The sequence below is a fragment of the Ipomoea nil genome, unplaced genomic scaffold (genome assembly GCF_001879475.1).
Source record: "Ipomoea nil cultivar Tokyo-kokei standard unplaced genomic scaffold, Asagao_1.1 scaffold1043, whole genome shotgun sequence".
NCBI lineage: Eukaryota > Viridiplantae > Streptophyta > Magnoliopsida > Solanales > Convolvulaceae > Ipomoea > Ipomoea nil.
In genome coordinates this window covers 7748066-7765194 of record NW_017617471.1, presented here as the reverse complement: position 1 = coordinate 7765194, position 17129 = coordinate 7748066, and the positions used below count along the sequence as shown (strand labels likewise).

Below are 17129 nucleotides of genomic sequence, written 5' to 3'. Positions count from 1 at the left end.
TGTTAATTTTGTGAAATTAGTCTTCAATATGACAATTTTAAATATTGACAAACGATAACAATCAGTACATTTGAATGACCATATGAAAAAAGCTTTGTATATACATGAAATGCTAAATCAATAAATATTTCGGTCATTTATTTTAAGATGTGATTAAAAATAATTAACTTATAATCTTGATCAAAATTTATTTAATTATATAATTTGAAAAATTATTACATTTAATTCGCATCCCAATAAAACAATCTCTCCATTAACAGTATTTTAGTTCATAGAATAAGTCAAGAATGAAATAACGTTCCCAGAAATATAATAGACATATTCCAGTGTCTAAGTCATTTTATCACGGGAATAACATTCCTAAGAATAAAGGTATTCCCTTTACGAGGATTATTCCTAAGGGACCCTAGTCCCTAGTATTAGCTATTCACATGCTTTCGGGTATAGCTTTTGTATTACAATACTAAAAATACCCTTTACACAACTGCTTTATATAGGGCATTGAAACCAAGTTGGAATAGAAGAAAAGAAGTTGCAATAAACCACACAAAAGACTAAAGATTACAAAACAAACAAAGGCAAAAGGAAAATTTATTTTGGTCTCTACAAATTTTCCTGCACATTTTAATTAACTATGCAACAGTTTGATTGTATATAAACCCTTTTAAGGGGAGAAGAAAAGTAGACTTTTTTAAACACTCGAAATCCAAAACTTCGAAAATTTTCTAGTCTAGCTGAATGTATACATACAAGGTGTCCAGCGCCGGTCCAAAGCTCAAAGATCATATTGGATCTTCACCGGAATGTCAGAAACTGTCACTTTGTACTTTCAGCTCTTCTAAGCTTTAGCATTCTGCTTACTTGCGGCATGAAACTTTTTCCCGGCTTCAACAGCTTCCCTGTAGTCCACATAACAAGAAATCGTGTCAGATAATTTCTGGGTTCGATTTCATGACTAATCAAATGTTCAAATTGTCAAAGGCAACGTACATTAATAGGAGTGTTAAATTTATTATGGACGAGGTTCCAAGAATACCTGAAAGCCGTGACAAGTTCCATGCTCTCAGGGTCAAGCTTGACACCTTCATAGAACGCATTTGCTGCATCTTCAAACTTCTGCAATTCCCAAAAATTTAAAAACAAAGTTTAGAAAATCCACAAAAGCAGTTTGCTGATAGTCAGATTGCACATTAATGGTTATATGCTCAACACACCCCCTCACTGTGTGCGGGCCAATTACTTTTTGGGCTCCAAAGGAACCCATGACCTTTAGCATGGCTCTAATACCAAATTGAAACATGTGCTCCATCTCAACTAAAAGCCTAAGCTGATAGGTAGGTTGCACATTAATGGTTATATGCTCAACAATTCGGGCATACCTGCATTAGACGTAGAGCCGCGCCTTCCCTATAGCAAGCCTTCGGCCAATCTGGTCTGATTGCTCGGCAGGCCTGGGCATCGGCTAAGGCTTGCTCGGCCTGTCCCAATCGGAACCAACAAAGACTTCTATTCGAAAGCAACGTTGCATCAGTTGGATCAAAATCAATTGCCTGTGAACAATCGAAGCATATAGCAAATTAAACCTCACAACAATAGAAAAGTCGGCATAAAAGAAAACGCACTAGAGCTAACAATACAAACAAGATAGTTAATAAACCTGTGTATACGCATCTACCGCCATTGCATAGTCCTTTCTTCCAAAAGCATCGTGCCCTCTAGCCTTTGCTTCAGCTGCTTTCTTCTTAGCCTCGGGCGAAACCTGGAAATTAATTATTTTCTTTGGAGATCATAGGCAAGGTAGATCGGAAAATTGTGCCACCCTTATTATTGAACAAGAATGACAAAGATGGAAAAAAGAACTATATTTGGACCTCGGGCAAATCTTTCTTGGGAAGGACGGGTTCCTTTGGCTTGTTTCCATCCTTCATCGCATTTGCTTCTTCCTGTACCAAAATTCAGATATAATCAGAAATAAAAAAAAACTTTAAAAAAAACCATTACCTATCAAGAACAAAATGAAAAGTAATAAAATTAAATTACCAAACAGAAATTGAAAAAAGAAAAAAAAAAAAATATATATATATATATATTTATTTATTTATTTACCTGAGCTTTCTCGGTTTGAGATCGCATATATTCAATTAGTCCATCAACAGTCCATTCTGACACACCTTGAACTTGTGATGTTACGGGAAAAAGAAGTTCCACAGCCGCCCGATTACCTCTAGCAGCAGCAACCTGTATTGGCTTCAAGCCATCCTGAACGAATTTTGGCAATTCCATAAGATTCCAAACAATTTCTCGAATTACAATTAAAACTCTTGCAATTATAATTACAAATTATAAGTGTTTAATTCATTTCTGCAAGCAAATAGCAACACACTGTGACAAGAAGTAGAAACCCACACAAATTATATGAAGGAATTATTGTACGATTAAGTCAGTTTAAACGAAATTTCGATCAAAGATTCAAAGAAAACTACTTAGTAGAAGGGGCTATCAAGAACATGAGAACAAAGAGACTATAAACTGTTTTGCAGTTACCTCATCACTGGCATTAGGATCAGCGCCAGCTTGTAACAATGCCTTGATAATCTCCGGGCTACCATTATCAGCAGCAATGTGCAAAGCCGTTGCTCCACCCGCTGTGATATTCACATTAGCGCCAGCCTGTACAAAAAAAATAAGAAAAATAGAAGACTTCATATTAACAGATGGCCATTCTAAAAAAAAAAAAAAAATACAACTTTAATTATTAAATAAAGTTTTTTTTTTTGGGTGAGACCACGAGGTGTCCTGAGCAGGCCCTAACTGTGGGAGACACCTTTAAGCCCGTACCATACTCAGACTAATCCCCGTTCGCACCGGGCCGGCCCAATTAAGGGGCAAAGTGCTGGCCAAATTGGTTTTTCCATACAAGAGGGGGATATTGAACTCCCAACCTCTCTTAAGGGACAAGAATGCACGGCCACTCACGCCAACCAAGCTGGTTAATTATTAAATAAAGTTCACTTCACATTTAGTACAATTTATGTGATTCTTATTGTATGGCAATTTCAATATTCATGACTCCCCGTGCATCTAGGATGTAATAATCATAGCTCAAGCTAAGGATGCAAATTTCTTGATTTCATCAAAAAAACTTAAATACCAATTATGGAAAATACGTAGATTAAAGAGTATAAGACAAGTTGGTCAGCATATATCAATGTTAGAATGGGGTTTAAACATTAAGAGGAAGAATACTAGAGAAAAATGTGTTTGACCTTTAATAACAGCTCCAGGCATTGCAACGAACCTGCTGCTACAGCTGACAGCAAAGGAGTGATATCATCCTCGGTTTCAGCATTAGGCTAGAAAATGAAAAAAAGAAAAGAAAACTTGAATTTCTTGAACTTCATCACGCAAAAAATTACCTAAATTTGCCCCTCAACAATGAATTACTGAAAGTAAAAGATACGGAAGATTTATTATGACATTGCTCACATTAGCATTGTGTTCTAGCAACAGCTTGACGGAATCTTGTTGGCCATGACCCGCAGCCCATATGAGCGGTGAACCAGCATCACTTTGCAAATCAACATTCACACCTTTGGAAAGAAAGGCTTTCATCAGCTCAATATCTCCTGCAATCCAAAAGGCAAAAAAAAAAAAAAAAATGATGATTCCACATCATAGATTGACTTAACATATCTTGTATTTAGTTGTGTGGGCGAAACTTGTCCATGAATATTAGATGCATGATTCATTCTTAGTCCCAAAAACAATTTAACGGAGTAAATTTCACTTTTGGGATGAAAAAATAGATGGAAACCAACCTAATCCCGCAGCGTGATGCAAAGCTGTTATCCCCATCTCACTGGCAATTGCGGGATCAGCTCCCTGCTGTAAAAGGTAATTGGCAGTTGCAGTATGACCTTGCCGAGCAGCATGAAGAAGAGGAGTTTCCCCTACAAAGCAATAAACTTTGGTGAATAACAAATCAAAGCAGTCAAGTATCTAGCAAATGTACAGGAGAGTCAATTCTATAAGACACTATTTCCTACAGCTATCCATGTAAATAGCAGATTCAGAGGCACATAACAACTTATTCTAATGACATTACTAAAAATCTAAAATAGCACACACTTATTGAAACTCAAATCATATGGCACAGGAAAAATCACAACTTTGCATTGTAAATAGAGGAAAAGGTAGAAACAAAAGCTCCAAAGTACCATCTTCATCCTTGGTATTGACGTCAACCTTCAATTCCTCAACCAAGTACTTGCACATATCAGTCTGGCCCTCCCTAGCGGCAAAATGCAGAGCCCCTCGCTTATTTGCATCCTTAACATCAGCCACTGTCTGTACTAACCCCTTCCCATCATCAAGCTGTTTAGCCAACTCTGTTAAAATAATTAAGTCTCAAATATTCATCATTATATTCAATTTTCCCAAAGAAAAAACATTAAGATTGAAGCTTTACCAGCTAAAACAGTGTACGAAAATCAAATTTCGAACTTACTCTTGAAAAGATCTAGGTCCCCTGTCCGTGCAGCATTCAAGAACTTCTCAACCTTTTCCCTCACTGTTAAAAATTGAAACTTTAAATTGTTTTTTTCATACATACACAAATATACATACCCAGCTACGTAAATAAACATATATACCCAACAATAAAAAAATAAAAAATAGCAGACCTGCAAGAGCATCGGAAGCATCAGGAGCCATTACGGTAGAGAATATGATCTAAGGGAAGAAGTGTGGGCAGTTCTATCCTTAGTTGCGAAGCAGAAGCTTATGTGTTCTAGTGTTCTAGTGTTCTAATGTTCTAGTCTTCTAGAGGTTTCAACACAAGGAAGACGAGGGTTTTGGGGCCTGACGGCTTCTGGGTTTTCTCCTTTTTTTTATATGTTTTTAATGGAATTTGGAAATCAGTTAGATTTACACTTTTTTTTTTAATAAATTCCAATTTTGGTCCTGTGACTATAGAGGTTTTGTTAATTACAATCAACGACTTGTAAAATTGTTAATTTAATACCTTAACTATTTAATTTTTATCAATTTTGATCACTCTAACCAAATTGTCAGTAAAAAGTGACTAAAAAATGTTAATAAGTTAAATAATGAGGGTTATTTTGTCTTTTCACCTTTTTTCTTTCTTCTCCGATGACTGCATTTTTTCTCTCTAGATTTTACGGCGATTGTTTCTCCTGTATTTCCCAACTTGCTAATGCTGTGTATGTTTTTTTTCAATCCTAAAAGCTAATTGCAATTAACAAAACTCCTATAGTCATAGGACCAAAATTGAAATTTACTCTTTTTTTTTTTTAAGAAATAAGGTTCAAATTGACATTGCACGTAATCTAAAAATGCAATTAGGTCACTAAAAAAAAAAAGTGCAATTAAGTCACTGAACACTCAAAAAATGTGTAATTTCACTTGATAACAGGTTACCATCAATTTTAGCGGGTTACTTGCTTACGTGACAACTGAGTTGGCATTTTAAATAATTTTTAATAAATTTTTTTTTTAAAAAAAAACAACGACGGGGGTGGCGCCTTCGGAGACGAACGAAGATGGGGAAGGGGATGGTCGGTCCGTCGTTTTTTTTTTTAATTAAATTTATTTCAATTTTAAAAAATTTTATTAAAATTTATTTAAAAATTATTTAAAATGCTAACTCAACTACCATGTAAGCAGGTAACCTGCTAAAATTGATGGTAACCTGCTATTAGGTGAAATTGCACGTTTTTGGAGTGTTCAGTGGTTTAATTGCACGTTTTTTTTTTCGTTCAGTTGCCTAATTGCATTTTCAGGTTACGTTCAATGGTCAATTTGAACCTTACTCCTTTTTTAAATACCACACACGCATTGTGTGAATAATTCAATGCTCAATGTGTATTTTTTAAATTAGTGTTTCAGAACTTATTAAAGTATCATTCAGTATCCTGGTCAATATGTATTTTGTCTTCTTCATGACCGACTCGGTCGCTGGTCACTTTTTTTTGTCTAAAATTTCGCTAGAGGGTGGCAGGAACCCAAATAACCTGTGATGACATATCATTAACTGATTTTTAGGCTTCATTGCATCAAAATAAATTCTTGATGAATGTAATTGCACATTTTAAAAGTTTAAGAGACTAATTGACTTTTCAGCTAAAGTTTGATAACCTATCTAATCCTTTTCTCAATATTAAAAAACTAAAAATTTAAAATTTTTTAAATTTATAAACACTGAAAAATATTATGTAGGTTAAATTATTATAATATAAAATAATATTATAATACTTTTAAATTATTAAAGTTATTATTAAATTATTATTATAATATAAACACAGATCCGCCCGCACAAATTGCAACCCATAGAGGCCAACCCGCATTAACAACCCTAATTAGAAGGCAATTATGCGAATCGGGATTAACCCTGTGCAAGGGCAAGTTGGACCCTCGTACAAGCCCATGCTGGAAGGGGCTCACCCTTACCCTCACCAATCATTATTCTATTGATCTAGTTCACACAACTATGTGGATTACAAATAAAAAATACATTATTTGAAAGTATATTATTTGAGTATTAAAAGTATATTGTTTTGTATACTATTAAATAATAATATACATTCAGTACTCAAATAATGTAATCTTGATATATTAAAAATGTACCTTGTATATATTTATTGAAAGTATATTATTTAAGTATTGAAAATACTCAGTATATTAAAACGTACTATTTTTATGGTCCACACAACGATTTGAAGATCATGGTCTACATAAAAATTTGCCTACCCTCACTCGCCAAGTATATGGTATGGATTTACGTATAATAATTAAGTAATGTAAAGGGGGTTGAGACTCATAAAGGGGGTTAAACCCCCGAGCCAGGCAAAACCCGACTCGATCTTACATAGGAGTAAAAAATTAAACTCATCACAATCGATCAAGTGCAAAAACACCTAAAAGATGATCCGGCCCCAAACTCAATCCAACCGCTATCTTAGCCAGAGCATCTGCAAGCACGAATAATGTCTATAGTTCTATAGTTATACTCAACCTAGTTGGCACCACCTAGGTTCAAAAGGATCATATATATCAATTAAATTATAGAACAAAGTGTGGTTAATGTAAGTCTCGAACTCCTATATATCCACTCCTCGTGTAGGAGGTTAGTGTGCAACTATGCATGCATCTGCTTTAATGATTCTAAGTGTTGGTTAACATGACCACTTTAAATTAAATGAAAATTGCGTGGCTTAATTCTTTCCATGCAAGGTATTCCATTGTTAAATGGACAAAGGTTGGGTTTACACAAACAGTATAATACAGTTTAAAGACATTGTGTTCTATTGAACAACCGGTAAACTAAATATATCTTTATAATGGACGGTTCAAAGAATAAAGGATTAACATCTACATATTATATGCATGCAATGATTGTCCATTGAACACAATTATGTCATTTTTACAATCCTGAAATCATTTGTGCAATATATTTCGTATATACAATGTGCAATTCACTTCCCCCAAAAACTAAATTACAAAGTTGATGCTGTCACATCTAATAATTTGGATGCATGAAAAAATAAAAGTAATATAGTCAATACGTAGCGAATATATATATATAGATAAATCTTAATGGGGGGAATCTACTGCTGGTACCATTCGCTATACAATCAAATTTCTCAACTCAACTACCAATGGGGGCTACTCTCGATGGTGCATTCACATTACAATGCAGCATCTCATTGTAGTTATTTCATATGAAATTGAAATTGAATCGTCCTAACCATAAACCACTATAATGTATATATCTCGATCAAAATTAAGAGGTAAAACACTCTTTAATATGATGAAAAATTTTCCAAAAAGCAGTTTATAGTAGTCTTCATCATCATCATCTTCGATCTCCTTCTTTCCCAAATTATATGATCAGCTGCTGTACCTTTTTTCCAGCAAAAATTGTAACAAATTTCTTTTAAAAATGGAATTGATCCTAGGTTTATAAAGTTTCTTTTTTTAGCAAAAAAAGATGAAAAATATCATTAACCTCTGTGAAAATCTCCACCCCTGTCGTTATGTTGCTCTCGATCTTACAATGGCATTATCCCAGTCTTTCATCAATAGGACTGCATCACAGAACATGCAACCGCTTGTGCCCAATGCCTCAGCTTTATCTTAACATGTTCCGGATTTTCACCTATTCATCAAATAAAATCTTGTTATAAAGATTATCACGGACAGGCAACATAAGAATCATGGTTCACTCATTCGGGACTAATCAAAATTTAATATGTAAAAGATGTGAATGTTGCAATAATGAAGTATCCCATTGTTATACCGTGGACCAAAACCCTGGTTCAAAACTTATGCGTCTGTTGTCTGTTGTTGATATATTCTGTAGCAGTAGTCAATCATTTATGTATATGACAGGTAAATAAATTGAAAATGTTAACTATATATATGGTGATAACTACAAATACATAAACTGTTACTTGCAGAAACATATTATTTGCGGACCGTTAACATATCTTGTACCTATGTTAAATGGAGGTTAATTTTAGACGGAATAAGATTAGATCAGAATTCATAATGCAAGATAGACTTGGTCTATGGTATCTACCTGGGCTGCAGATCCTCCATGAATCTGAATCACTGCCGGGGCTACTCAAAGACGAGGACCTCCCTCCGGTGGACGAGGCTGAAGGCGACGGTAACGTAGTGCCCTTGCTCCCCGGAGTCGACACCGGACTGAAAGAAAACTGGCGGTTGACGGCGAAATAGAGGTCCAGTGCCGGCAAGGTGTTGCATAGCCGCTGCCCTTCTTCCTCCTTGAATCCAAATCCCAGCTCTATGCACCCTTTAAGCTCGTTAAGATCATCGTCCGTCAAACACTCAGCGTCGCTCTTCCTCCTCTCCTGATTAAGGATCTGGCGGCGGCGCCTCTCCCACGCGACGTCGCGTGGGGTCTCGCACATGGACAGCTGCTTGGACAACTTCTTGCGGTTGCGCCAGAACGGCGGCGCGTGCTCCAGGCGTTGGATCTCTTCGTTCTCCGACGACTCCCATGAGGAGGAGGAGGAGGAGAGAGGGTATTTGTCTTTATTCATCTCAGCTGGCTCTCCCATGGTGATAAGGAAATAGGAAAATGCGAGAAGATCGAGAATATGAGAGGGATGGATGTTTTATTGGAATACGACCGTGGCGGACACAGAAGAGCGCCGCCGCGGCCGGAAGAGGTGGTAGGGGCTTTTATTGAATGCGAATGAAAATATAGTATTGATAGGTGTTGTTAGAGTGAGTTGTATTGAAATAGTATAGGCCTTATAGGAACGGCACCGGCCCGACGAGGTGGTGCAGCAATGCCAGTGAAAGGCTTTAAAGATGAAATAGAAGGTTGAGGACGCCATGGAAATGCGGGACCCTTATTTTCGGATCGCCATGCATCAAAACCTACTCCGATCCGCCCTCCTTTTAATTCACTAATTATCTCCTCCATACATTTAATTTCTTAGCTTTTTTTTTCCCTATATATTTATCACCAATGCCTTTTTTTTTTTTTTTTTTTTACTAAATATCAATTGCTTTTAATTATAAATTAATTAATTTAGTCTTTTTATTTTTACAAATTATTTATTCATTTAATTGTCTAATTCTTCCAAAAAGGCTGAACCCGGCCCGACATAGCATTTGGGATGAGGCTAGACCGGTGCTCACTGCGCACAAGGAGCCCCCCTCACTTTGAGAGGTTGCTCCCACACTGCCGCTGGTGAGACTCGATCCCTGATCATTCTTCCAAAGATTTAATTGTCTAATTCTCTTCCACTAATTGGACATCAATTTCCGTTTGTACTTAGAACTTTATTAAAAAAAAAAAAAAGAGTTAATCAACGATTTGGTCCCTCAATTATTGGCAAACTGTCAATGTAGTCACTCAATAACTTATTCATCGATTTAGTCCTTGAAATCAATTATTTTTAGTCGATTTACCCCTTCCGGCCGTCTTCCATCAACCAGCCGGTGAGAACTCCGATTAACCATGGGCAATTTGGTCTTTTTCACGCCATCTTCTTCATCCTATGACCAAGCTTCACTGAAAAACGCTTGTTGCCGGGAAAATGGAGCCTTTCAGGCCTCGAGCTGAGGAGCGTCACGAGGGCGGCGATATTGCTATGAACATACGAGTGGAGATTCTCCATCGCATATCTCACCCCGACCTGCACCACCCCAGTCTTATCGACAGGCGATTGCGACATAGCGTCGAGGTCTCCAGTCGCGACCGCTGTCCGAGCTCCACCATCAGCCACGACATGGTGTCGAACTGTGTCCTGAACAGTAGGGCAAGGAGTGCCGACCCCATCGACACTCCCACCACCGGCTAAAGCCTTAACCGACTCCGTATCTGCCCGGGAGCTCCTCGGAGATGCAACTACCTCCGACAATTCTGGAAGCCAGCGATCATCAAATTGGTTGGTGAATTGTGATCGTAACATATCCCACAGATTATCCCCTTCCTTCGATTGCCCATGCAACACCTCCACTGTCGGAGAATCCTCCATAGACGAAGGTGACTCGGACCACCCGACTTCGCAACCGGCAGCAGTTCTTCAATTTGACTATGGCGATCACTCTGCTGAGGCTCTACGACAACTCCACGGGGTCTAGAGGGGCCATCGTCGGCCTGTACGATTGCCAGCGTCGCCATAAACGAATCTGGATTGCGATCGTGAAAGTGCTCCAAAGCCTACCGATCGCTGTGATGTTGATGGCGATGACCTGGGGGAGGTCGGACGAAGGCTCTGGACGGACGAGGCAGTGATAAATTACGGTATGATAACACTCGACGCAAGCAACACCCAACACGTCTTGGTTTTGATAAATTACGGTGGCTGCCATATTTTTGAGGTGAGATGGCGTGAAAATACCAAATTGCCCATGGTAAATCGGAGCTCTCGCCGGCTGGTTGACGGAAAACGGGCGGAGGGACTAAATCTACTAAAAATAATTATTTTCAAAGACTAAATCGATGAATAAGTGATTGAGGGACTACATTGACAGTTCGCTAATAATTGAGGGACCAAATCGTTGATTAACTCTAAAAAAATACATATTTATTTGTAAACTCTAATAAAAGTTTTAAAATTCTACAAAAGTCATGATTGAATACACCCGCCTTAGTTATTTCCTGAGTATTCGTTCCCACATAAGTGTGCCCATATATATATATATATATATATACTAGTTTTTTACGCGCATTGCACGATTGGGATAATGCCCAATGTTTTTTTTTAAATAAGTACTTTAAAGTATATTAAGGCAGGATTATATTATCAGGACTATGTGGTCTAATGGTATCCGGGTTGGACTTTCATTTGGAAGGTTGTAAGTTCGAGCCTCAATGGAGGTGTCTCTTTGTGTTGGATTTGTGGTTAAGTTCTATTAAGACTTTAATATTAGAATTAGACTAACGGTGAATTAACGGAAAAATTAAATGGATAATCATATAATTAAGGATAAATTAGAAAATCTTAAAATAAAAAAGTTAAAACCTGAACAATATGAACCATTCATTTGATTTAATAAAATAAAAAAGTTAAAACCTGAACAATATGAACCATTCATTTGATTTAATAATTTGACGGTATCCGCTAACACTAACCCTAACTGCTGATTGTCAAACAAGGACATTGCGAGGTAGTTCTCACTTCAATTTGTTGTGTGATTTGAATACTCTCTTTGTCACAAAATCTCTCAAGTAGTTAATATGGTTGGCTTTATTAATTATATTTTTTAAAATTTTTTCATGGTATTAATAAAATACTTGGTAAATAAATATATAGCATTATTTTGTATTATAACTTTGATATTTAATTAGAAAAATAGTGCAGAAAAAAGATAATAGATAATATAGTGAATATAATCAATTGATGAATTTGAATGTAAAAATTTGTACATTTGAGAAAAATAAAGACAATATAACTAATGAAAATATTTCTTTTAATTAATTTATTGATAATTAATAATTTTTTTCACTGAATAAAGACATTGTAAGGATAATGTAGCGAATATAATCAATTAATAAATTTGAATATAAAAAATTTTTATATTGAAGAAAAATAAAGATTATATAACTAATAAAATTATTTCTCTTAGTTAATTTATTGATAATGAATTTTTTTTTTTTTTTTTGGAATAAAGGCATTGTGGACACATAATTATAAATTAAAGAAATGCATATGTATTATTTTTTGTTGTAACTACTAAATTATTATTTATATAATTTAATAAGAGTAAAATAGAGTACTAATTATGCCAACTTTGATTGGGATGAGATTCGAACCTAAGACCTTTTTCTATTGAAATCAATGAGTAAGTTAACGATGAACTAATGACAATTCTTAAAATTTTAACGGAATTAGTAACGATGTGTGGGTATTTTAGGAAATTTTAGTGTAAAATTTAAATCTGATCAATCTTTCAATCAATCTGAGCCATTCATTTGATTAAAATATGTGACCGCCATTTTTTCTACCTATTATAGGCCTAACTCTCTTGGGCTCAATCTTTCAATCAATCTGAGCCATTCATTTGATTAAAATCTGTGACCGCCATTTTCTCTACCTATTATAGGCCTCACTCTCTTGGGCTCTTATTAGTATAGTAGAAATGCATATGTATTATTTTTTGTTGTAACTACTAAATTATTATTTATATAATTTAATAAGAGTAAAATAGAGTACTAATTATGCCAACTTTGATTGGAATGAGATTCGAACCTAAGACCTTTTTCTATTGAAATCAATGAGTAAGTTAACGGTGAACTAACGGCAATTCTTAAAATTTTAACGGAATTAGTAACAGTGTGTGGGTATTTTAGGAAATTTTAGTGTAAAATTTAAATTGATCAATCTTTCAATCAATCTGAGCCATTCATTTGATTAAAATCTGTGACCGCCATTTTTTCTACCTATTATAGGCCTAACTCTCTTGGGCTCTTATTAGTATAGTAGATATATATATATATATATATATATATATATATATATATATATATATATATATATATTCCACCATATATATCTATCATTTTAAAAGTTTTAAAAATCTCTATATTTTCTCTTATTTTCCACCAACTCTCAACCGTTAATCTATCTAAATGAATGGATCATCTAAATGAATGGATCATATTAGTCCTCACTTGTTATATGAGAGCATCATTGATTCTTTTTACATGGTTGATCAACGGCGGGAAATAGGAAAAAAAATTGTAATTATTATCAACTTTAATTGTACACTAGACAAGTTTAAGAGTATATCCATGAAATAGGTCACTCAAGTTTTTTTTTTTTTTTTTAAAGCACTTTTGTTTAGTTCTTCAGTGCATCGTAATTATCAACATATGTTTATTAAAATTTATCATAATTACAAAAATATTATCACATTTTTCTCCTTAATTCAGCCATTGTATATCGGATAATCCTAGTTCCTAGATAGAAGGTTAAGATTATTCCACATTTTTTTTAGAAGAAGATCATATGTATTATCACTTGAAATTTGAAACCAAAAGCTGTTATCATAAGTTGTTCCGGGTTCTTCGAACCTAAGCTGTTCTCATAATTTTAAAGTTTATTGAAATATATGAAAATAGGTTAAGTGTATTAAAGTAATATATATATATATATATATATATATATATATATATATATATAACTTTTAAACCAAACAAGTTTATATAATATACATCAATTTTAATTAAACAGATGAATCTAACATTTCATGTAATCACCCCTTAAAAAGGCAAATTATGTTGTGCATCCGTATGCACCATGCACGGCGTCGTTTTATTAAAAACGCGCGTCTCTCCTTAAAAAAAATTCAAGATTGATTCTCAGCAACAACATATGAACTAAAATTCTAGAATTGATGAACTATAATTCCATAATCGATGAACTAAAATTCCAGAATCTAATCTATTAACTAAAAATTCCAGAATGAATGAACTAAAATTCCAGAGTCTACGAACTAAAATTTCAGAATCGATGAACTACAATTCCAGAATCGATGAACTATAATTTCAGAATCAATGAATTAAAATTCCATAATCTATAAACTAAAATTTCAAAATGAATGAACAATATAATATTGTTGCTGAGAATCGAACATGAATTTTTTTTAAGGGGAGACGCGCGTTTTTAATAAAACGACGTCGTTTTTGCATCCGATTGCATAACTACTCACTTAAAAAGTACTGTTTCTGGGCAAAAGACCGTTAATTTGAGTATTATTAATTGTTACGATATTGCTTTGTCCATAGTTTCATATTGTAAACTAAGGAAGAGAAGTGTTAGGGGAGACAATAAAATAAGATGAACTCTTCGGCGATCTTCTATTATATCTTTTAAGATGAAGAACTCACAAAGAGCAGTTTATTGTAACAAAATCGTGTGAATTTATCATAGACGATTGTCTGTTTTTGTGTTGAACAAGAAGGAATATGTTATTTAACTTAATTGTTAAATAGTTAAAATTTATTATTTATTTGAATTGAAAAATTTAATCAAGAATTGTCTATGCAAAATTTATTACTTAAAAAGAAAAACCAAAAAAAAAAAAAAAACCGAAAATCTCGAATAATTTACAGACAAGCTAAAGTCTATGTAAATCTCCAACTTAATGCATTAGTCATATGATGCTTTAGATTAGAAACATCATGGTTCAATTACATTTGCTGACACTTTGATTATCTCCTTAAACATCATTAAAAAGCTGCCCAAATCTTTAATCAAGAATATGAATACGTATGCAACTAAAAAAAAAAAAAAAAAATCCCACACAGACAGGAAATTTCTGATTCACCGACAATTTTTTTTAAATCTTGAATTTCCATGGGTTCAACTATGGTTAGAGACATAGAAGAAAAACAGGTCAATTACATCAGATTAGCTCCTTAAACATGATTATAAAGTTGCCCATATCCTTAAACTTGTGTTTCTAATTTATGGATTAACAGAGAAGGGAAGATCCAAAGCCAGAACATGAAGAAAATGACCAAAACTTTGAATTCTTTCTCTGCCCATTAACTCAACTGCTACTAACAAATCAAGATTCAAGAAGAGCCTTGAACATCAAAGCAACAAGCAAATGAATATAATAAATTCTCTCCCTCTCTCTATAATTATATATATTGATATTGATGATGAATATAGCAAGGTATCTAAAGATCCCAAAAAAGAATCAGAATTCAGAAACAATACAATCAGCTCAAGAATCAAGAACCTTGACAGCAGATCTCGTGGTCTTGGGCCTCCAAGATTGAATCACAGAGTCTTGATACTTGGACGGAACGGCCATGGATCTTCGCCTCCTCTCCTTCCCCAGCGAAGATGAAGTGGGGTTGGCGATGTTGAGGTGGGTGATGTTGAGTTTATCGAAGCAGAGAGGGCGTCTCCTCCGGCGGATCACTCTTTTCTGAATGTAAGGGAAGCCCACCGCGGAGCCGACGGTGACTTGGTGGATTGCCTTGACGAGTAGATCGAGGCCGCGGCAGCGGGCAGGAGAAGAAGAAGGGAAAGGGAATGGAGGCGATGATGATGATGATGAATCCGTGGAGGAAGCTAGAGAGTTGGTGGTGAGCGATGATGAAGAAGAAGAAGGAGAATTGGGAACCGATTTTCTGATTCTCATTGTGAAAGGGGTTTGGAGGGAATTGTTGAGCTCGATGAAGAAAGAAGAGCAGAAGAGAGAAAGAGAAGAAGGAAGATGGAGGTGTTCCTTTGCGAAGACGGGGCGTGGACTGAAGCCTGAAGGGTGTATGTATATCATGGATTCATGGGGATTTGGGTCTGTGAACTTGTTTGGGCTTTAAAACAAAACTAAAATTATGATATTTTTTTCCTGCCCAAAACTAATAAGATTATATATATATATATATATATATATATATATATATATATATATATATATATATTTCATTATTACATTTTTTTAATACTACTTAAGTCTATTACATTGTAGTATCTATTCAAACATATTTTCTTAATCTAATGAAGCACACAGAGTCAACAATACCTCCAGACTCAATCTCATGACCTTCCACAGGAAAGAGGTCACTACATGTCATTTGAGCACAATGTGCTTCACATTTTCATTATTACATTATGTATCCCAAAGTGGCAAATTATACAATGGACGGTTGTCAACATTACAATGTAAAACATTGATAAATGTTACTCGTAATTTTTAGTATATTAAAAAGTTGAGTTAATACCTAAAATGATCATAGACTATAATGGTTTTTCTCAATTTCGTTATAAATAATTTTGGTGACTTAATGTAGTCCTAGACTTTTGTGATTTTGCTTAATTTAGTCACTCGTTTGTTATTCCGTCCATTTGGTGTTAAATAAAGGGACAATTAAGTAATTTCAATATTGACATCTCTTTACTTCTAGACCTGTGAAGTACAAAATCTCTCTTTCTTTTACGAATTACGCAAAGAATTACTCCCAAATCTGCGAATATAAAACTTGATTGAGAGCAATGACCGACCAATATTGAGATTACTGAATTGTCATTTTATTTAACACCAGTTTGTCAAATAACAAATGGAGGACTAAATTAAGCAAAAATACAAAATTATGGGACTACATTAGGTCACCGAAGTCGTTTAGGACGAAATTGAGAAAAACCACTATAGTCGAGAACCATTTTGGATATTAACTCTTAAAAAGTTTTTGTTTTTGTTTTTTTTTTTTTTTTTTTTTTTTTTTTGTTTTAAATTTTCTGAATGTTTATTATTTAGTATACCAAATAATGAACTTTTAGTACACAAAATATGAACATTCAATATATTGAAATGAATCTTATATTTGTTCGTGATTCACCTTACAATGTGGACCATGATCCTGGGTATGATGATTGTTCTGAAGTACACTAGACAGGTCTTAAGTCGTCCTATCATACCCAAAAAATATATTTTTATATGTATACAAAGAGGTTTCATCACCTTTGAATAGGTAGTCGTTTTCAATAACCTTGTTATTGATGGAACAAGACTTTAATATGATCGGTCAAATAAGAAGAGAGATGACAAGAGGGAAGATGGAGGTGTTGCGGACATGACTGGAGGCGAGTGAAGAGTGTATCTCATGGGGA

At 34.7% G+C, this 17129-nt stretch overlaps 2 protein-coding genes across 3 annotated transcripts; both read right to left on the bottom strand.

Annotated features, from left to right (window-relative positions):
• Nucleotides 1-570: 570 nt before the first annotated feature.
• LOC109182326 (ankyrin repeat and SOCS box protein 2) lies at nucleotides 571-4881 on the bottom strand. Its single transcript, XM_019332470.1, has 13 exons — nucleotides 4683-4881; nucleotides 4508-4570; nucleotides 4218-4388; nucleotides 3819-3950; nucleotides 3487-3626; nucleotides 3267-3353; nucleotides 2545-2670; nucleotides 2107-2259; nucleotides 1872-1943; nucleotides 1658-1759; nucleotides 1380-1550; nucleotides 1037-1116; nucleotides 571-899 (listed from the first exon to the last, which is right to left on the bottom strand). Exons 1-13 carry the CDS (start codon nucleotides 4711-4713, stop codon nucleotides 839-841), a joined length of 1389 nt encoding a protein of 462 aa, XP_019188015.1. The 5' UTR covers nucleotides 4714-4881; the 3' UTR covers nucleotides 571-838.
• Nucleotides 4882-7478: 2597 nt separating this feature from the next.
• LOC109182327 lies at nucleotides 7479-9321 on the bottom strand. Of its 2 annotated transcripts, none has more exons than XM_019332471.1 (3): nucleotides 8600-9321; nucleotides 8027-8176; nucleotides 7479-7921 (listed from the first exon to the last, which is right to left on the bottom strand). In XM_019332471.1, exons 1-2 carry the CDS (start codon nucleotides 9102-9104, stop codon nucleotides 8097-8099), a joined length of 585 nt encoding a protein of 194 aa, XP_019188016.1. In that variant the 5' UTR covers nucleotides 9105-9321; the 3' UTR covers nucleotides 7479-7921; nucleotides 8027-8096. The 2 variants fall into 2 exon arrangements, with proteins under 2 accessions (XP_019188016.1, XP_019188017.1); XM_019332472.1 differs by having other exon boundaries at nucleotides 7479-7915.
• Between the last annotated feature and the right edge of the window lie 7808 nt (nucleotides 9322-17129).

Bases quoted from the DNA above. Each gene is read 5' to 3' on its own strand.
- LOC109182326 (XM_019332470.1), bottom strand. From the start codon at position 4,713: ATGGCTCCTGATGCTTCCGATGCTCTTGCAG. The intron at 4,571-4,682 runs GTCTGCTATTTT...AATTTTTAACAG, and splicing joins TGCTTCCGATGCTCTTGCAG to TGAGGGAAAAGGTTGAGAAG. The intron at 2,671-3,266 runs GTCAAACACATT...TTTTTTGTACAG, and splicing joins GCCTGGAGCTGTTATTAAAG to GCTGGCGCTAATGTGAATAT.
- LOC109182327 (XM_019332471.1), bottom strand. From the start codon at position 9,104: ATGGGAGAGCCAGCTGAGATGAATAAAGACAAATACCCTCTCTCCTCC. The intron at 8,177-8,599 runs GTAGATACCATA...TTTGATGAATAG, and splicing joins ATGGAGGATCTGCAGCCCAG to GTGAAAATCCGGAACATGTT.